The 22029-nt window shown below is 35.6% G+C and overlaps 1 protein-coding gene across 25 annotated transcripts; it reads right to left on the minus strand.

Annotated features, from left to right (window-relative positions):
• Positions 1-517: 517 nt before the first annotated feature.
• Positions 518-20851, minus strand: LOC137576137 (uncharacterized). 25 transcript variants are annotated; one of them, XR_011032271.1, is made up of 16 exons: positions 9861-10007; positions 9068-9646; positions 8883-9005; positions 7219-7320; positions 6973-7152; positions 6702-6911; positions 5979-6190; positions 5496-5913; positions 5036-5062; positions 4591-4806; positions 4043-4481; positions 2392-2551; positions 2209-2316; positions 1988-2143; positions 1164-1386; positions 518-904 (listed from the first exon to the last, which is right to left on the minus strand). XR_011032271.1 is itself a non-coding variant. In XM_068289037.1 (16 exons), the coding sequence occupies exons 3-16, from the start codon at positions 9506-9508 to the stop codon at positions 856-858; spliced, it is 2841 nt and encodes a 946-aa protein (XP_068145138.1). In that variant the 5' UTR covers positions 9509-9558; positions 19797-20166; positions 20818-20851; the 3' UTR covers positions 518-855. The 25 variants fall into 25 exon arrangements, 24 of the variants coding, with proteins under 24 accessions (XP_068145138.1, XP_068145132.1, XP_068145140.1 ...); XM_068289037.1 differs by lacking the exons at positions 1164-1386; positions 9861-10007 and adding exons at positions 19797-20166; positions 20818-20851 and having other exon boundaries at positions 9068-9558; XM_068289031.1 differs by having other exon boundaries at positions 1363-1386.
• Positions 20852-22029: the final 1178 nt, after the last annotated feature.

The raw sequence follows: 22029 nt of genomic DNA on the forward strand, positions 1-22029 counted from the left end.
GATCTGGCTGTTTTGGAAATGCGCTTGCGGGAAATTTGGTGAGTCGCATTTGAAGATCGAAATGTGAAACATGTAAATTAAAAATGCGATGCCCAAAAAAATTTATAAGCAAAAAGTGCGAGATGTGTGGCTGCAGGCAAAAGAGCTTGAGGATTGGCTGAGAAAAGATCCCACAGACTTAACACGAGAGTATTTGTAGCTATAAAGCTAATATAGCTGTTTTGGCCTAACAAAAAATGACATCACTGTTGCCCGAAACAACATCGAACTCCTTGCAACCACCTCGAACTTGCGCCATTGTGTCAAACATCGAACAAAAGAGTCGAGCTCGAACACACCGCATTTTACAGCACTGTAAGTTATCGATTTTTTTTTTCGACTTGTTAGTGAGCAACAGCATTATCGATTGTAAGCGATATATTGAGCTAATAAGTGTGCGGGCTTTTTTCAAACAGTTTCTCTTGGTCTTCTCTTAAAAGGTGTTATCCTCCGATTGAAAAATCATTTAATTTTCCCATTCACTTGTACCAAATAAATTGTTTATTCAAAACAAATTCAACATTCGCTTTTTTTTTTTTTTTGGTTTTTACAATTATCATTATCAAAATATCAAAAAGGTATACAAGACACAGAGAAACAAAAATATAATAAAATTAAAGAGAGGTAAATAAATGGACAATTTAAAATTAAATTATTGCACTTGTGTTTAAATAAATAAACGAGTATGTTGTCAAATTGTTATGTTTGTGTTTGTTGTTGTGGTATGTTTTCTTAACATTAAAACTTCTTGTAAATGTAAATATTTCGATTTTGGGATTAGATGAGGAGATTTCTTTGCTGTTCTTTCTGTTTCCTTTACAATTTTCGTATGCTTCGATCCGCTGCAGCTGAGTTAAGTTTCGTTCTAGGATATAGATGGAAAATAAACAAATATTAGATATACAGTTAATAATAAATAGTTGATAAATGTATCAAAACAATATATAAAAGAAATATCAAACTCAAAGCCAAAATTTGTTTTTCTTTGCGTGTGTTAAATTGTCTAGAAACTTTTCTTTAATATATCATGCTGAATTTTAGCTAGAGTGTTAATCAATGTTTTTTTTTTGTTTTTGGGGTACACAACACAGTAGAACTCCATGCAGAAAAGGGGGAAAGCTTACCAAAAACTTTTCTATTATTTTTAGAAAATTGTTCCAAAATCAACCAAAACCGAAATAAACAAACCAAAAAAAAAATATATATATATATATGTATATATATATATTCCCTGGGAGATCTTTCCCTCTGCTGTATGTTGAACTCTAGGCTTAGTTTCTTTCTTGTTATTGGCATCAAAATTACACTTTTTAGTTCTCTTACTTCTTTTATATTTCATTAGGCATCCTATATTTGTATATATAGATTTATTGCAGAATTGTTCCGATGTTTTCGTTTTGATGGTTAGAATATGATGATATAGAAGAAAATGGATTAAATGTTAGAGTAAAAAAATATATATATATGTATATCCAAAGTCTAGGCGAAAAAGCAAAGGCAAAATTGGGTGCAAAATTTGCTGCAGGCGAAGCGAAATATATTCAATTTTTCATGTAATTCTGATGCCAATTCAAATATATGTATATATCTGTATATATACATCGATTTAAAGCAACTATAAAAAAAAAAAAAACTGCATAGATATTTATAATTTATTAATTTTTTTTTCTCTTTTTGGTTTTCTGCTTGGCTTTTTAGTTAACTAAATTCATATCTCTCTCTGTGAGTACCGGAAATGAGGTTCTTTTTGTGGCAGGAAGTTACATTTTGGTGGGTTTATTGTGTGTGTGTGTGTGCGTGTGTGTGTGTGAAAAGAGAATAAAATAAAAACCATAAATTAGTTAGGAGGCCCATCTACCATAAGAAATTAAAATGGGAGGATACAACTAAATATAAAGCTTGTTTTGGGCAAATAATTGAGATTATATGATTTTCGAAAAGTACTTACAGTTCCATGGAGAGCACTGTGGGATTGGGACAGGACTGTGGTGCCCGTATATGACATTGCTTGTGACAAATCAATTGACAATCACGACACTCGTAACCCTGTTTGCCTGGACGGCGTGGTATGGACTTCATGCAGATCGAACATTGCAAGCCGCTTCTACAATAGTGTTATGAAAAAATGTTTCAAAATTAAGAAACTAACTAACTTAATAAGTTACTTACCCGCTCAAATGCTTGGCAATGAAGGTATGATCGTTGTAGATATGCAATTTGGTGCCTTTGCGACGCCAACGCGGTCTCTGGGCAATGGCCAAAGGCACAATAAAGTGTCTGCCAATAAAAAAATAAAACGGATATCATATATGAGAAATAGCTCGGTCAGCTCGAGCTTTCCCGTAGACTTACCGTTTCACACCATTCTCAATGGTTTCCAGGACCAAAGTGGATGCTTCATGCACATAGGTCTTATTACTGGCCGATGAGAAACCTGAGATGGCCGATGATTCTGAAATTGAAGAGCGTCTTGAGTGATGATCGATGGTGGTGCCTATGCCCATGCGGGGTCCTGTACGGTTCGTTTTGGTATCGGTATTGATTGTGGTTTTATTTGGTTATAGTGTGTTCATATTGAGAAGATATACATAGAGTATTTTCATAAGCACCATATACCCCAAAAATGAAAACCATTAAGAAAAGCATAAGTCCAAAAAATAAAAAAAAAAACAAAACGAAAGAAAGACATCATTAAAAGAAAGAAAGAAAAGTGTGAAAGAAAAAAAAATATTAAATCAATTAATAAATGATTTATACAAAAATTATCATTATTATTATCAGTTATCATTTGTTGTGCGTGTGTAATTGTAGGTGTGTGTGTGTGTTGTAGGTGTAAGTGTGGTTGTGTGTGTGTGTGTGTGTGTGTGTGGGACGGAACCATGGTATACATACAGATTTTATTTGATATAAGGTTTCAGTTCGCATATGGAGAGGAAGAGAAAGAGAAAAAGATGTGAAGAAGAAAGATAGAACATAGAACACAGGATAGAGACAAATGACATAAAATCTTTTAATGAATATGAATATATATGTATATAGATATACAGCATGCAATGTAGTGGTTAATACTATCAAGTTAAAGAAGTGCATAAGAGTGATGATTGTTTAAAAAAAAGGTCTACTTTTGTTTTAGATCGAAAAATAGAAAGCTATTCATATATCAGATCACAGGACTATATCTATCACTTTAGGTATGAAAAACAATCATCTAACTAAGGGGTAAATAATCTATCTTTAAGATTGATTTCTTCCTTTCCAAATAAACGATTTTCTCTACTAAAATAAACACTAAGAACCACCACTAATTATAGTTTGCTTTCATTATGACAAGTTTGCTTTAAAAACTAAGAATGTTGCGATTGTTCCAACTTCATGTCGTTCACAATCGCTTATATATGGATTATGAAACAAATGAAGTTGGTTTCTAACAGCCTTTAGCACTTTCTTAAGAAAGAAACTTGTTCAATAACCTTTTACTTAAACTTTAACTAACCGAATGGCTATTTATGTAGGTACTAAGCGATATTAATCATAGGGTGTCAGTCTCTTAAAGAAACAAATTTGGAAGAATCCCTCTTCTCAAAGACAAAATATTTACAACCTTAGCAAACTTAAAAAGTAGTCGCTAATAACTGGAACTTCTCTCTCAAATATTCCTTCTTCAATTAGTATAACTAACAATTTATAGCAATTTAATAAGAAGATTTAGATTTAGATGACAGTAATTCACATATTAAATTGTAAGGGATAACCTGAGTTGCTCTACTTTTGGGGGGGAAGTTCATCATGCAAGATAAGAATACAAAAGCAAATCCTGGTTCAAAGTGCCTGTAGGGTGTGTGTGTGTGTGTGCGTGTGTAAAGTGTGTGTGTTTATGTTGATCATAAGCCGGGGGATTAGATATGCAATAGCAGCAGCAATTGTTGGTTGATTGGTTGGCAGTTCCTTTTGGTGATCGCATTGTGAACGCTTTTGTGACATGTGTGTTTAGACGGGTAATTACCAAGTGAATTGCTTTTAGACAATGTGGCACGATCGACAGATAATGAACGGGAAGATTCACCATTGAGGGTTCCGGTGGCTGTTCTGGAATTGGTGAGTCCGATTGTTGTTGTTGTTTGTGAAAGTTTTTGATGATTGTTATTGGGCTGATCGGCCGATAGGGTACGTGTCTTGGAGCGACTAAGTCGCTTCTTGAGGGTGCCAAAGAAATTACGTTTTTTGCTACGTCCGCGATCGTCCTCGAGAATGGCTGGATCTGGTTGATAGGCTCCGGCTCCACCATTCCTTGGCAGGCTATTCGTATTGGAGGAGTATGCACCGTTGCCATAACCCAGGCCAGGTCCAGTTCCAGTTCCAGTCAATTGACTGCTACCATTGAGACTGTAATTATTGTGATAGCCACTGCCATTGGGCGAGGAGGCGGCATTCGGTTGGCCAAACTAAAAGAGTGGTTGGTAGGAGAAGCATGAGTATCCCATTCTAACATTTAATAGACTTAACTAATGAGAAACTTGAACTTCACATGCCATGCTCAAAACTCAAACTCACCTCGTCGGTTGTGCTGTCCTCGTGGTTACCTGTTTCATTGGTCGTTGCCGTTGCTGGAGTAGCCACCTGTTCCTTTTGGATATCGTTTTCGATTTGCTCGTGCGGCTTGGACGAAGCTGCCTCTTGGGCAGCCCGCTCAAAGGCCTGAGCCACAGCCTGGTCCAGAGCTGTGGGTGACTCCAGCACCTCGATTTGGCCATCTTTGTTAACCTCAACCTGACATTTTTTCAGGCAAACGGAGGCGGGGCAGGGCAGATCAGGTTAGAGAAGCGCACAATGGTTAGGCAAAAGAATTCAATAATAAACAATTTGTATTTTTTCTATATTAGTTTTTAGACTCAAAGTGTGTATAAAGTCGACAAGGATTAGATGACGGCATAACTCAAAAGAGAAACTCAGAATAAACTCGTTTAGACAGAAGCATTAAATTTGTAGAATGATTTACCTTAAATGCATTTGGATTGCTCGAATTCTGTGCGGGATCAGGAACAGTAACGAAAAGAACGAAAGAAGAAGATGGTGGGAGGGAAAAGAAGAAAATAAAAATGGTTTTGAGGGAATTAAAAAAAAAGGAAATGTTCTAATGATAAAGCAGCACTTTTGCTCTGCAAAACTAAAAGAAATTGTGTGTGAGATATTTTTCAGAACACCCCAAAAAACTCCTATTTTTTTCTTTAAGTGATTTACATTCGAATACTTGGTCGTAAGGAAAAATTTATACATAATTTGGCGTGATAAACTTTCGAATCATTTCTCTTGAGAAACACAATGATCATATTAACCTCCAAAAATAAGGAGTTTTGTCAGACGGTTTGCATTTTTGAGGAATGTTCTGCTAGTTTTAATACAATTTCTCTTTAGTCGGACGGTTTAAATAGATGATCATACTAGTTAGTTAAACTTACCCGCTGGACACTGTGAATGATCAGTGTACTCTTACTGGGCTGGCCACCATTCACCGAGGAGGATAGAGCACCATCTTGCAAGGCACGAACCGCCGCATCAGCCAAATCGGCTCCATTGCGTATATGCTCATTGATAGCTGGCGTGCTGAGACGCAAAGCCTCCTTGAGACGCTGAGGACGTTGACTTACAGGAATCTCGGCTCCTTCGATGAAGACAAAATCAACTGTTATTGCCCCAGACACTGGCTGGGTTTCGTATGGTCTCGGTTGAAGTTGAAGCAATTGTGTGGAAGCCGGTCCCACGGCCAACTCATCAATGCCAACCAGGCCAAGACCTAGGAACTTGGGTGGATCAGATGCAATCACTGGATGGTCGTAGACTTCGAAAAGTATTTCAGCACTTTGGGGGGAGAGTTCGCTGTGGGATAGAAAAAAAATGACAGTAAGAAGGGCAATGTATTCAGTTTCTAATTCAGAACTCACAATAGGAAATGCTCATCCCAATAAGGCCGAGTGCCACGCTGAGTGCCTGTTTGATTCTTCTGGGCTGGTTCATCCATTTCTATAACCACATACGGTTCATGGGCGTCCTTGAGGCCTTCGCCCTTGACAATCTTGACCAACAGACGGCGACTTGAGGCGGACATGTGCTGAGAGTCACGGAATCCAGAGAGATGATGTTGTTCCATGTTGTGCTGTGTAATGGAATTTGGGGGTCAATGTGAGTACTAAACATTATTAGAAATGGAGCGGGGGGTCGAAAAGAGAGTAAGTTATGAAATTCGCCTTTTATTATTGCATATTTTTAGGAACTTTTATGTTTTTTTTTTCTCTATTGTAACAAAGAATGTAAGACAAAAGTGTATTTCAGAAATTATAATAGTATTGAAAGTATTGATTGCCCTGAAAATAAAAAGAGTGAACTTTTTGTTACTTTTGTTTGTAATTGAAAATGAGTGAAACGCAAAACGGAAACGGAAACTGTCTGAGGAAACGAAGTGAAGGCGAATTTCATAAACACAAAGAGAAAAAGTTACAGAGGAATAAGAGTATAAGAGAAATGGCCACGCGTGAGAACAATGAGAAGTGTTGTTGTTTGTTGTTGTTGTAAGATGACTGAGAAGTGAACTCAAAAAAAGACAGTCAAATAGGGGAAACACAAACGAAACGAGCAATCGATTCTTCTAGTCTTCTCAATGCTCTCACCGCCAGCGAATCATAATGGACGGGATAGATTACAGGCAATTCCAATGGTTCAACTTCAGCCCGCGGGCATGTGGAATATATGGAAAAGTCCACCGGATAGACAGTGTCACGCAGAGCCGTAGTCAAAATTTCACTAATCACTGTCTGCAATTGTTGTTCATCCTGATCCATGGCCTTAATGGCTCCCACACTATTCATGGCAATGCGCACCTACGAAACAAAGAACCCAATCAATCAGTTTGCACATCGTCTATATATGTAGCTTACTTACATCTGGATAGCCCTCCACACGCATCTCACCCTTGAGGGTGTTATAGCTTATTGGTATGGCCATGCGTGCACGAAAACGCGACACAGTGACCTTATAATGCGATGTCTCCACCTTGCCCGATTTCTGGCGAAAGGTCTTCACCTGCAGCACTGGCATGGCATCGCAATCGAAAGTAATCAACTGCCAAGCGAAACAAACATTGTAGTCATTGTAGGATGAGTCAGATGAGTGGGGTAATTTACTTACCATTTCGGAGGGATTATTCTCATCGCAGTTGCAGAAAATATTATTCAATCCTGGTGCTGGACTATCGGGCAGGACTCGTACCACTTCAACGGCCACACCGTGCTGATGGCGAAAAATTAAGAAAAGAAAGGATATTAATCAAAAATAGAGGACTTACCCAATCAAAAAGCTAAGAGGACCTATTTAAAAATGACTTCTTTCTGGTCAACAGTTTAACCTGAATCTCTACTTTATGTTAAAAAGTTAACCAGTTATTTATTAAGTTGGTTTCCATTGTGTTTTTATACAGTTTGAAGTTATTACTTCCACTTTTTAAAGGTTTTATTGTGGCTTAAAGCTAATTGTCAATGGGTCTTTGGGTCACTTTTTTCACAGGTCGTATGCCATAACTTCTTTCACCTAATGTGACCCACTTAACAGGTGACAAAAGTCAGTCGGTTTGTAGATTTCGAAATAAAGTTTATACAAATATGAAAGTGATCTGGTTTAAGCTTTGCAGGTCTAGCATCATAATGCATCATCTCACGTTCTCTAATTTCTCAATGACGTGAAACTTGTTTGCCGTTTAAACTAGTTGGGAATTACAAGTGTTACTCTGTTCACTCAGTTCATTGTGTAAAAAATTGAAACTTTTGATGAATTCATCGACTAATTTTTTTTTGTCCTCTAACAATAAGTCATCTTCTAGTCCCTAGGTCATCAATTGAGTCCGGCGTAAACTAGTTGGGAATCACAAGTGAACTATATAAGTTAAACAACATGTAAAAAACAAGAACTCAGGGGTTTTTCACTCTATTTCCACGCCCAAAAGTCGCCACCGCTTAAAACTTTTAGAATTTTTTTAAAATATAACTTCTTTTTTGATTTAAGTAATTGAATATTCTAATTAATTTTTGGAAAATAGTAGTTAAAAAAATGAGAAAAAAGTGTTCTGGTAGTGGTTTGTTTCACCTGTTTGGATAAGTAATTGAATAAGTAATTGAGTCTTCTTAAACAACAATTTCCTTATCAAAATACAATTTAATTAGAATTAGAAATTGCGAATAAATTATTTTAACAAAATTTTCAAAGCATGAGAAGGAATAAAGTCTTCTTCTTTTCCCCTTATACTATTGCTATTTAAGTAAGTACTTCTTTTGGTTCTTCCTAAATCTTAACATTTATAGCTATCTTTAAGAAAAGAAAAGTTGAAACAATAAAACCTCTGTCTACCAAATGACTCTTTTTTTACTTACATCATGAACACATTACGTAAGCCTAAAGTGTTTCATGTGTGAGCTCAATTCTTGCTTTTGATTTTTTTGTTTTGTTTTTGATTACTTTTTTTGGGGGGGGAATATAAAACGCGACTTTGTCATTTATAAATAGAAGGCAAGAAATATTCGTATAAGTGACTAACATGACGAGTGCTGACCTTGGCCTACGACTCGCGCAACTTACTTTGTGCGAAAAAGGCAATAAAGATAAAACAAAAGCTGAAAACGCGTTTCGCTTGAGAGAATGCCTGCCTGCCATATGGGGGAAACATGAGAGAGAGAACATGGAGAAGCCTAAATCGATTTCAAGTTGAAGAACAAAGTTCAATGTACGAAATGACATCACATAAGATAGGTGAAACAGATGATGTCATCATCAGGGGCTTGAGAAGACTTGAGCAGACTTACCTCCTCCACAGATTTGCGTAGCGAATCGTTGATGGCTATCACCCAGGACATAAGTAATTCGTTCACAATGACTAGATCGCTGTAAAGCCAGCGAAATACCTGACTTGTCCAGGTAACAGAGCTCTAGGAAAGAAAGAGAGAGAGAGATTAGTTCACCCTATACGAAAATTAAAATTCCTACTCACCGTTTCGGGTCCCACAACATTTGAAGGTGGTGGCACATAGCGTGTCTTGCGATTCTCTGGTCCTGTTGAACTTTGACGTACCACACGACGACGTGGCCCAGCGGTGGCGCCTCCACCTCCTCCACCACCTCCAATTCCTCCTGGTGAGGCGGAGGAGCGACCTCTGCCAGTTGAAATGCCACCCACAAGAGGTTTAGCTAGATCATCCACTTTTGTCTTGGTGGCCATCAAATCACGTGGCTCGGATAAACGTTTCTCTGGCTTGCCCGTGGCTGAGCCTGATCCAGTGCTTAAGCCACCCGGAGCCACACTACTCTGACGACTATTTGCTGCACTGGCTGGCTTCTTGTTGAGATACTTTGAGTACAGCAGTTTGCATAGCCATACTGAGAATAGGGCCAAAACGGCCCATAAAAATATAAACATGGCTAAAGAGTCCATTGTTAAGTCACCAAGTCCCTCAAATGAACAGATATAGTCATCGATTTGATCTGCTAAATCCATTATCCATTCATTAACAGATAGAAATCAAATTCCAGCAAGGAATCGTCATTATTTTGATTTATTTTTTGTTGAATGCTGCAAAAAGTCAAAAAGAGAGTCGATTATTAGACAAACTGAGAGAGATAGGTAGAGAGATCTTCCGATATATATACATATATCTATATATATTTTCTTCTATGTGTAAGTGTAGCCCCCCCCAATTCTATTTATAGCAAATTTTCTCTAGCAAAAATTATGAAAATTTTTTTCATCAAAAAAGTTTTTCAAAACCTTCATTCACTTCACTCACTGATAAATGGCAAAATAATTGTAATTTAGTTAAACATTTAAATTTATATATGTGTTTTTTAGTAAATTCGTTTAAAATTCATTTAATAACTTTAGTGCGAAATAAATAAAAGAGAAAGAAACTAAGAAAAAGAAATCGTTTGGGGGAAAGAAACTAAATCGAAACGTTTCGAAAACAGAACCGAAATGAAACTGAACACAAAATGTATCCAAGAAGATCTTGCTCTCTTTTGTTAATGGGTGAGAATTGTGCTCAGATAATGAGCTGAAGTAAGTGAGTTTAATGCCTCGACTTGCATATACCCAGCAGTAAGTGGAAAGGTTTCCAATATTAACTTTCTCCTACCTATAACTCACTTAATTTAAAGACTATTTTTATGAAATTTGGTAGACTTTTAGATATGGTTCTTAGAATTTGGCCTATTAAATATTTCAAGCCTATGCCTATCTTAAATGAAACCAGAAAGAGTCCATTATAAAGGCAGTCCACTTTGTAGTGGAGTATCAAAATGAAGTTTTTCGAGGAAGGAAGAAAAATGGAACACAGTTTAACCTTCCAACTATAATAGCTCTAGTTCTTATAGTCTCCATCTTAGTTATAGCTGATGCGGATCTGGAGAATATATAAATGACACAGGACGTGTTGCTAATTTAAGACACTCTGAGTCTTCCTGCATACTAGATTGAATCCCATCCCAAATTTCATAGCTGTAGCTCTTATAGTTTCCAAGATCCTAATGATATCTGATGCCAATCAGGAGTATGTATATACATACCATAAAATGCGTATGCCTATTTGATATACCTTTACACTATAAACATTAAATGCAGGGTATTCCAAATAGAATCTGTATGTGCAACTCGGGAGGGACTCTCTGCGTCGACTCACAGAGTTTGTCTGGGGCCACATCATTTTGACGTCATCGATTTTTGGGGCAAGTTGCACACAGAAAATGACGTAAGGCAGGCCAAATAAGAGGTGGTGGAGAGGTATCGGAGATCGGAGGGGGTTCTCTTCATTATTTATAGATATATTGTTATATTCCAAGCATTATGCTTCTTGTCCCCCTCCAATTTGTTCGCATTTTCTCACATTTTCTCTCCCCTTTTCTTATTTGTCATTTTCATTTGGGTTTCCCTCTTTTGCTTTATCTGTGTTTCCCTTTTCTTGGCACTTGTTGCAGTTAATATCGAAATGAATAACAAAAGAGAGAAATACAGAAAATGTTTTTAATGTTCAGGCCAAGAAAGCCAAGATCGTACAGACATTTACATAGAATTTTTCTGTTTTATATCAAAAAGAATTGTTGCTGTTTTTGTTTCTCTTTGTTTTCTCGCATACTTTTCACATTTTCCTCTTTGGCTTTTTTGCCCACATTTCTTTTGTTTTTACGATCCCAAAACGCCACCAAGTCTTTTGCAATTTCTGCTCTGTTGACTTTCAACTTGTTCCTAGCTAAATTACCAAGAATCTTAAATTGAATCCGCACCTCACGTCTATTGACCCCTTCACCAACACACATACATATGCATACACATTTCTAATGGCCGAGCAGCAACAAGTACTTGTGGATATTTTATTTTTGAAAACCATTTGCAAGGAACAAAACGAAATAAAGAAAACACATCAAGAGAAATAGAAAAGTGGCAACAATAGAACAACAAAAATGTCGTTGTGTTTTATTCTTGTTTTGTTTTTGGGGCCGCTGCCAATTTGGGATGAATATGCCACGCCCTGCTGTGGCTACATGTGTTTTAATATAGAACAAAAGGTTAGTTCATTCTGCTCTCAGCTGTTGCCCGCGCTGTCCCCCGTTGCAACATGTTAATTAAATTCACAGTTTTTCACATTTTTTTTTTCCACAATTTTCCTAACTCACATGCAAAGTTGGTTAGCAAACGCTGAGGTAATTGTTGGCTCAATGTCAAAGGGTAAGAGTAAAACTAACGGCATCTATTTCATATACATATGTATGTACAGTGTATACATATTTTTTAATTGGCCCTCTTGAGAACCGAGCAACAGGTTTCAGTTCGGTATCTTGTTAAGTACATGGTACTTCCGTTTTAATTACTACCTCTTTCTAAGGTCACAATAGGCCAGTTTCAAGTTTAATGACCCCAAAATGCAATCAAGACCACAATTCATGATATTAACTTGATGTATACCATGTACTTACCTACGGGCCTAATGTAATTCTTTCCTATCGTAGAGATTCTGCCTAAACATTACTTTACTTCTATATATTTTGAATGACCTATGCAAGTCAAACAAACTTAGTCATAGACTAATTGAATTCAGAAGCGGAGATTTGGCTTAAACATTATTTACGCTAATCAAGCAAACTCAGTAAGAGACTAGATGAATTCAGGAGCGGACTAGGTGTCAAAACAAAGGAAAATTCCACTCCAAGAAACAATTTTACTTAAGACCCTGCGAAAACTATGTAAAACGTTATGGAAAAAGAGGGTTTGAAATTAATACAAAGCTCCTAAAATAAGCTTCATGTGGGATATGAAGAGCCCCCTCTTAAACTTAAAATCACCTCCTAAAATCTATATATTCATAGATATATAGTTTTCTTTAAAAATACAATTTAAGGAAATTTCAAAAAAACATCTATGGCCTGTTGATAACTGCTATAAGACCTTTAAGAAACCCATATGGATGCCACTCTACGGTCCCATGCCAGTTGTTTTCAGTGCAAACTTATACAAATGTCTTAAAACAAGACCCTTAGAGTTATTTTTCTGGCTCGAAGAAGATATTTCCATGATGACTAAGACGTTTAAGAAGAAAGCTCCCACAGGACGTCACACCATTGATAAACCTGTAATTAACGATACAATCTTTATCACATAAAACTTATCTTCCAGATTAAATAACTTTCATATTGATAAGGTATAATCCAGACAAAGACAACAACACAAAAACCATGAATTCAATGGAAACTGAATGCCTTAACAGGTCACTTTTATGACCGCATGCAGATGACTAAAAATGTTCATATATACATAGGTATATCTTTTCATGTATACAACTAATAGATGGATAATACATACATAAACAGTAAATTTTGATGACATCCATTTTATACATATATGTATTAAATAAAATCCAAAATAAAATTAATACATGCAATGCAAATTAATCTCTGTCTTTCAAGCCAGCGACAAACTCGAGGTTGTTTAATTTTTGTTTTAGTATATCAAACTATTGTTTGTGGGTTTCCATTGTGATTTTCAACCTTCCAGATTGAATGGGATATTTTCAGAAATTTAATCAACTAATTCTGCAAAAGAAATAGTTTGAATTTAGGATTTGTCTATCAAAGGCAGTAGATTAGAGGTGGGTATAATGTTATTTTTTATTTCGGATGCAGAGTCGTCAAAGGAGTTCGAAATCACGAAAACAATACAAAATATTCCTGATTTCAAAACTTTATTTTCTGCGCCAACATTTTTTCTTTACAGCCCTGTTTATGAGTATAAAAATTAATATTTTGTTTTATGGCTAAAGTAAACATTTTTTCTATATGCAATTTGCAAACAACCTCTAACCGTTAAAGTGATAAACGCTTCAATTAACAAGCATTGGAAATGCTAGAAAATACATTGTAGTTATTGAGAAAAAAAGAATTTTAGAATTTCTGTATTTTATATTAAACTAAACAAAATGAATTTGGCAATCTACTCTTTGTTATTGTTTCCTTAAACAAATAAGATCACTAAAAGAAAATGCTCTTTCTATCAAATTTGGCATTAAGCCGACTCGAGATCCAGCTCCATCTCCAGCATCTTCTGTAGAACGTAATTTCAAAGACAGTATTAAATGTCTGCGAAGCAATTTTAAGGACCTTTAAGCTATGTCATAATCATCAAGTCTTTGTTAAAGAACTTCTGTATTGCACTGATCATGGCATTTCTTTAAAGCTCAAACTGGTTGGGAATTACAACTAATGCAAATGCATTTAAAATCTTATGTTTTTGATTTGATTACAGTTTAATTCCAGTAGCATCCGATTATCACGACGCTCAAGTGATCGAAGATTTTCGTCGTTATATCTGGAAGACGTACTAACCGGAGACCCCTTTATGTAAGTTTGTATTGGGACCAACCAATCATTCATCGAACTTTTGTCGCTATAACCGAACAAACATTATAACCGAATTCTACTGTATTTGATAAGATTCTGGGTCTAAGTGGTTTGTAGGACTTACTAAACAATCACATTGTCTAGTCTTTAGTCTATTAATGTTAACATTTATACCTAAGAACCGACTATAAATAAAACTCAAAGTTTAAATACAAAATTGGATTTTACATAAGTTTTAAACAAGATATTTTCCATATTGATTCATATATACTAAACTAAACTAACCAGTTATGAACAAGTTGTAATTAATGAATGAGTTTTTGATTCATTCACATAATTAAGCTTCCCTATTTGTTAGAAACCTAATTGATGTTATTACTAAATCCTCATAATAAGCCCAATGATTAAAGACAAAGCCAAGTTAAATTTAATAATAATTATTTAGCCACATTGCGTCATTTGAGCGATCGCAATTCAATAATGAGACACGCTCGATCAGAACTACCGAGTGCGAACTGCAATGAAGCATGACATGGTGGCATCCCCACAAGCCCCCCCTCAAACTGCTTCCTCACCTTGGGCATATCTCCAAATAACCGAAACGAAACATGCCAAACATGTAAATATAAGCCAAAACAATTTCCTCTCTACCACATTAAACTCGAATGCAAAATGCTAATCGCAAAAAATGAGAATGAATAAAATGATTTATAATTTATAAATAGAAATTAAGTAATGTGAAACCGTATAGAATCGAAGGGAAACCGCGAGCCACTTTCCATGAAGGTTAATCACACAATCAGAGACATCAAACATTAGACATAATCCATATTTAATCACAATTGACATGATTTAATCATTGTCTCAGTTTTTTTTTTTTTTATTTTGTTATTCATTCAAGAATATATTCTATAGAGTTTCGGCCACCTTCTGTCTATTATCTTATCGTTTTGTGGGAGTAGAATATTTCATTTTATCGCTTTTAATTGTTAATTGCTGTTAATGAATACAAATTGCCAACGATTTCGATTAGCGGAACAAAGAAGAAATCGACAGCGATAGATGGTTAGATATAGAGAGAGAGCGAGTGAATGACGGGTTTCCTCTCCCTCTCTTTATTTGCTGGTCAATAAAATATGTCAAATTATGACTTTTGAAGTCACCTGCTGATGTCATCTGCATACCTCTCTGTCATGTTGTGTCTATAATATTTTATAGTATTTTGATAAGGCATCGTCATCGAAAAAGTCAACTAGAATTTTGTCTATTTTTTGTTTTCTGATTTATTTTATTTATTTTTGGGGCTTGGCTTGGGCTTACCTCGAAGCAGATAGGCTTATGGGGTAGACTATAGAGGCGCCGTTTGTTTTGAGGGTAAGCAAAGGTGGGTAAGGCCACCTAGCACATTTCTTGCCTGGTAATAAAGTCAAATTGACAAGGCCAACTCAGATTTAAATAGATTCCAGTTTGCTGGTAAAGCGGAAAAGCTAGCGGAAGGACGTTTAAAGGCCAGGATGCAGAAAAACGATGTTAGAGAGTCTGGAACATCAAGGAAACGCTAACGCGAAAGGGTCATAAATGCATTACAAAAAATACCAATCAAAATGTAAGCAAAAAAGTTCACAGGCCATAAGTTTGTTGACTTTAAACAACATTCAAGTCAGATAAGAGAACTACAAAAATTTTGGGATTCGGAGTACAAGAAAGGCAAGTAAATGGCTTTTCTCATTCTCTTAAGGCCCCATAACTCATGCAGAGGTAAGCCAAGGATCTCCAAGATTTAACCAGCGATTTCGTTTACTTTCGTAGATCCTTTAAAAAAATATGAAATTTTCCGTTTGAATTTAGTGTTAAAGGGTGTCCTTACTTATCCTTACGCAGAAATGTGCTTCATTCATCAAAAAAGAAGTTTAACAAGTTTGAAATTTGTTTGAAAAGCTCGAACATTGAGATGCTAGTGGGGTTCATAAAGGAATATAAGATGTAACAATTTTAGGCCTGTAAAAAGAAGGAAACTTGCTCCTTAAGATATGTAAAAAATATTCCAAGAATTTCATCAAACTTCAAAACAAACATTGTTTATCTAGACTTTATAAGTTAAAAGGCAAACGAAAAGTTGTAAACTTGTGGAAAACAATGAATATTTAGACAGCAAATAGCATACTTTAAGGGGCAATGGTTCGCCATTTTGCAGTACACAAAACAGTTTTCATAATATTAAACATTTTTTCTCTTTTTAAAGAGGTTCAGTTCATTTAGAACAGCATTTAAATAAATAAGTAACTAAAATGGATTGCAATGAAATTTTTCAAATTAAATTTAAACAAACAGAAATAAGGTTTAACGCTTTGAAGGGTAACTAGTAGTCGTTACCAACTCTTTGATTAACTAGATGACACATGATATAAGTCGCTTGCTTTGTTAAGACTTTAGCGAGGAGCCATAAAACCGAAATAGAATTGCAGCTTAAATTTAATCATTTGAAAGTACAATATTGATTAGAATGCCAGCGAAAAAAAGTTCAAGGAACATTTGTTTTTGATGAGCGGATGAAATGCGATGAATGATGACGAGTGGGCGGAGAGAATTTAGGGGCTCATGTGTTCTACAGCACGTATGCTTATTACTCAGATTATATCTCTAATGATATTACGCATACGCACGGTTGTCCATGTGCAATTACACTGCCAGAAAGATGGCCAGTGACACGCAAACATCTATCATAGAGCTAGGCGAAGGGAAGCAAAGTTCAGACTGTACAAACTCTCGAAACCTTTCGACTTTGTGCCAACCGTACCCCTACCCGCCCCTCCAAAGCCCTGAAACTTGTTTCTAGTCGTCGTTGTAGTCATGTATGTAGATACAACCAGGGCCAGGCCCAATTATTGATTAAAGCTTGTCTAAACAAGAAAATTTTGCCTGTCTGTCTGTCTGTCTGTTTGGTTTTCTATTGATTATCAAATGTAAATTGGAATACGAGAGTGAGTGGGTAGGGAGTATGTAGTAGTACTATGGACCTTCTTTGTTTTTGCTATTTATTGATTTTTAGTTTTCGTTTTTGTTTTAAAGGCTGCTGTAGTTATTAACATCTTTTCTTCGTGTGTGTTAACCTTTGAAAAGGTGTTTGAACTTTGGCTAAATGTTTTGACCAGGCCACAAAACCACAAGCATGTTGTCAGGGACAACCGACATATGCTATACATATAAGTATGTCTATGCATAATTGAGAACAACTTTAAGGCGTGTGAACTTTAACATGCGAGCGAAAATCTTTCCTTCTCTCTTCCCTCTCATTTAAAAACAAACCCAAAAAAAAGTTCCCATTAAATTTTTAGCCATTTCTTTTTTTTTAGGTTGTTTACAAAAAATCTCAGTTGGCCCAAAGCTTAAGTTAAGGATAAAAGCTCTTTTGGCCCACCCGCAGTGCAAGGAAAGCGAACACTAAAGAGAAAGAGCGGGGGGAGGCCACGAGGGAAGCGAAGAGCAGTTAGGGAAATGCATTTGCTTTGATTTTGTTTTTATTTTTGGGGCAAAATTTCAGTGAAAACTCAAATAACCCAAAATGCCTGTGACACACTTTTCATTCTTTTGTAAGGTGGGAAAATGAGAACGTGGAAAGCAGGAGGGGGGAGGATGTGCCCTAATTTCTGCGTTATTAGTGCTGATAATCTAGAGAGACTTATTTGAGGTTTAATATTTCAAATATATATTAAGGTTTTAAGTATTTGTTTTAAAAATTTCTAAAATTTTCATGAGAACCAGTTTTGATTTTGCATTTCGAACAAGTTCAATGACTTATTTTCGACTTACGAAACATTTAGGACTCTAATTCATTAAAATTGTTTATTGATATGCAAATGAAACTCTACTTTTTAGCTGTATAAAGAGAGTTGTCTAGGTATATCTATTTGGACATACCCATTTATATATTTGAACATACATTTGTACTTCTGAAATTCTCTTATATATATGATTGGGTATTGAAGTTTATTATAATCAATCATGTCTATATAGCAAGACCATAATGATGGAAACTGTAAAAGAAGCAGTTAATACTTTTCCTCCTATAACGGACAAACTTGATAATAAGGCTACTGACTAGAGCCAGATTGACGTTTTCGAATCATTTTTAAGAGCCAAGTAACTACATGAAGAAATAAAGTTCCCAGTTATTGCATAAGAAAATACTTATTCAGAGAGTCATATGTATGTAACTCTTAAACTTTGTAGAGTATGAAAGATCTACAATTGTCTGTTTTCCTTAGTCACTTTAACATTTAGTTCCTCAATAAATTAAAGTTCTTAATTTAAAATGTCCATAACAACAAGTCGTTCTATAATGAATTATGGTTCTGAATTTGAAATCTTTATTACTCATTCCCAGAGGGTTGTAAAAACTTTTGATTAAATTGATAGAGGAACGATATTTAATGACTTTATTGGTGGCCCTTCAAGTCAACAAGCTGTGAAAAACTTGGTCAGTAGTGATTCCATTTCAAAGTCTATTAATACTCATTGATCCTATGAGGATTTTGATGAACTATTCGTAATCATTTCAAAGAGTTTTGGGACCTGAAGCAAGTTAAAGTTTTTACTCGGAGGTTGAAAGTAAACAACTTTTTAACCCCCGGAACCGAGATTTTACAAAAAAAAAGAGCAATTATTCTCACCAAATGCCTGATTTCATTTTGGTATGAGCTTGTGGTGTCTCTTCTGGCGTGCGAAGACTAATTTCCATTCGCCCTACCTAAAATACGAACCCCGACTCCACCTCTGACTTAGCCATCTGTTAGATGCTTAGCTCAAGTTTATAAGTTTAGCCCGGGGATAGACTTTGAGAAGGGGAAATAGAAATTTTCAAGCTTCACAAATTTTAATTATGAAACATCTAAATTAATTAACTAAGATCTACATTTGGTGAATAAAGAAATTATCCAGGGCTAAAGTTAGGGAAAAGCAGATCTTCACTATTCCCCCTGAAACCCCACAAGGAACTTGAGCTCAGAGCTTCTGCATTTCGAAATCCACCCCTGAACCACACTCCCACCCACTTTGCCACCCAATGTGTCTAGAAGAAAACATGAGCTAAAATGCCATCACTGTTTCAGGGTGCGTTACATGGATATACATATGTACATATGTATATGTGTGTTATGTAGGGCAGAGTCCTAGTTTATCGCATAGACGATCATTGTACGCCCTAGACGCAAATTTATAATGTGGAACATCATTTATAGTTCAAAACCGACCTGAAGAACACACAAACACACACACACCCAAAATGAGTGCCCAACCCATTAAAGGGCGAGGGGTGAGAGTTGATTATCCCCCACCACCCAAAAACCCAAATCCAAAAAGGGGGTTGATTTAACTTACCAAGGCGCAATTCGTTGTCGCAGTTGTTGTCGTTGTTGTTGGCAGGATGTACCACAGATATGCAGATATATATATATATATATGTTTACGTGTTCACATTTGTTTCGCCGACCGAGAGAGACAGAGCGAGCGACCGAGAGAGAGAGAGAGAGAAAGGGAATTTGTGGATTGTGTGGGGAAGTAAAAATAAATTGCATTATTAACAAGAAATTTTTCAACAGGCCAACTGCTTTTAGCTTTTCATTTGATGGGTTAGTGACAAAAAGGCAACAGAAAATATATATTTTATATATATTATAATTTGGATGCAGGTGATAAATTTTGGTGTGTTTTTGTTTTTGTTTTGTTTTTGGCCAAATTTTGTGTGTGGTTTTTGTTTTTCGTGGTTGGTTGAGTGAAATCAATACAGAAATTAAATGTGAATAAATTTGTGTTTCTACTTTATATATTTTTTCTCTACTCACACTGCACTCTAATCAATTTATTGTTTTTTTTTTTGTTTTGTTTTGTTTGTTGGTGTAAGAAATTAAAGGCCACGTTAACAAATTGATCAAAAGACTAGACTAAGCCAATATTGGTAAAGAAATTTTTCGAAATTTTTTGGTGTGTGTTTCTCTAGAGCTACGTGGTTTGGAAATTTATTTGAGTGAAAAGCTTTTTCTTTTATTTATTTAAAACGAAAAACCGTTGCCAATTATTTCTGGAGTAAAAATAATGCACTGTTTTTTCCGCTTTCGATCGGCGTGGACGAGGTTTTGGGGGTCGAATGGGGGTCGGGGGAAGTTTATATCGAGTAGACGTCTCAATGAATTTTACAAATTACAGTAAAATTAACTAAAACAAAACAAAATAGAAGAGGAAATTTTAAAACATATATTTTTATTTTGGATTATTTTGGAGGTCAGGGCTAAATGCGATTTCCGTGACGGTTGATAGCACACACACACTCAAACGCACACACACACACAAACACACACTTTTAGCGAGGGAGATTTCGGTAGTTTGGTTTAACTGGTTTTGATTGTGTTTGCTTTTGCCACGTTTCTGGGTTAAGATCAATAGACATAAACTTGACATGTCTTGACATCCGGACAAATATCATCAGCGATTCATGCATTCATTTGTCCACATGTAATGTCAGCTGTTTCGTTTTGCTGCTGCTCTTATTGACTCTCAATTGAAGGCAATTGAAAGTATCTCATAACTTTTTGTTTTTTGTTTTGTTTTGTGATTTTTGATTTAAATATTTGAAGTGGCGTTTTGTTGCCAATTTTCATTGGCCGCTCACTTATAGAGAGAGAGAGAATCACACCCGCACAACACGCACACGCACACACACACACACACAGAACACGCATTTACTTCAGCGGTTGCTTTTCAAGAACAACAAAAAAAGATACAATTCTTTTTTTCCCTTCTTTTTTTTTTTTTGTTTGCCGCCTTAGCCTATTTTTATATAGAGAGAGAGACCCGCACGGAACGCACCTTACTCGTTGAAATTCCAATAGCAACTGAAGAGGAAAAAACACAACACGAACAGCGAATACATACGAATCCGAATGGGGAACGATAGCACAACTAGTTCCACCATAAGTTGTTGGGTCAAATACAAGTAAGCACAGGAGGACACAGGAGTATAGACTGCTCCATGGCTGCCACCCACGAGTCCTTAACCCCAAATTGTCACGAAATAATCCCTATAACGGACATTTTCACCTAGCAAACAGGGATCCGTAGTCCTTCCAATTCTTCCCGAATCCTTAAGTATTTCTTGAGTCGAACTGTAGGAACCTCAGCCATTAGTTCATCCTAGACACAGTTGATCAATGCAATTTTGTATATTTTCCCCATTCTTATATTATTTTATGTAAAATGTATATATAGGTATCTCAAATAGCGAGTGTTCACTGTATCCAAGTCGAACATCGAACAAAAGTGTCGAACATCAAGCAAGTGAGTCGAACAAACGAGATGAGCTACACCAAGAGAAACTGGGGGTAGATTGAGGTAAATATGATTCAAGCCTATTATGCAATATTTCATCACATTTTGTATTCAAAAATAACATGAAAATTGTTCAAGAAAAATTATAAATTTCAAAGAAATGTAATCTACTTGGTAAAATTAATTATCACATTAAATTGAATAAAAAAAATTTATTATAGCATCTGAATCTTATAAGGTTTCCGACTGAAGGATATAAACTTTGTCTTTAAACAATTTGAAATCCAATTAAATCAAGCTAATTCTCGCTATACATGAAAATCCTGTTCTTAATGATCTATCAATATTCTGAATCAGCGTAAAACATTACGTTCTAAAGTTTTAAGGATATGAAAAATATTTGATCTTAGTCAATAGAAGAATAGGAAAATTTTCCTAAGAAAACATTAAAGAAAATGAATGAAAATCAATATCATTAAGTCTTAAAGGCATCCAGATGTGGAAATGCCAATTTCTTAAACCTACATTTAAATGCAACGATATCTAATGGCTAATACTTTTAAGTATCTAATATATGTATAATTTTTTATAATTTAATTTTCTTATGAAAAATCATATTATAATTATTTTTTTTGTCACTTGCAGTTAAAATAAACGAATGCAATTGTAGTGTATACTTTTTCCCAGTGAACTGCGTCAAATTTCAAATTCTCCTCAATTCAATGAGCAAAAAATGTTTATAAACAATGTTTA

This window comes from Drosophila tropicalis, unplaced genomic scaffold, assembly GCF_018151085.1.
Source record: "Drosophila tropicalis isolate 14030-0801.00 unplaced genomic scaffold, ASM1815108v1 contig_593, whole genome shotgun sequence".
NCBI lineage: Eukaryota > Metazoa > Arthropoda > Insecta > Diptera > Drosophilidae > Drosophila > Drosophila tropicalis.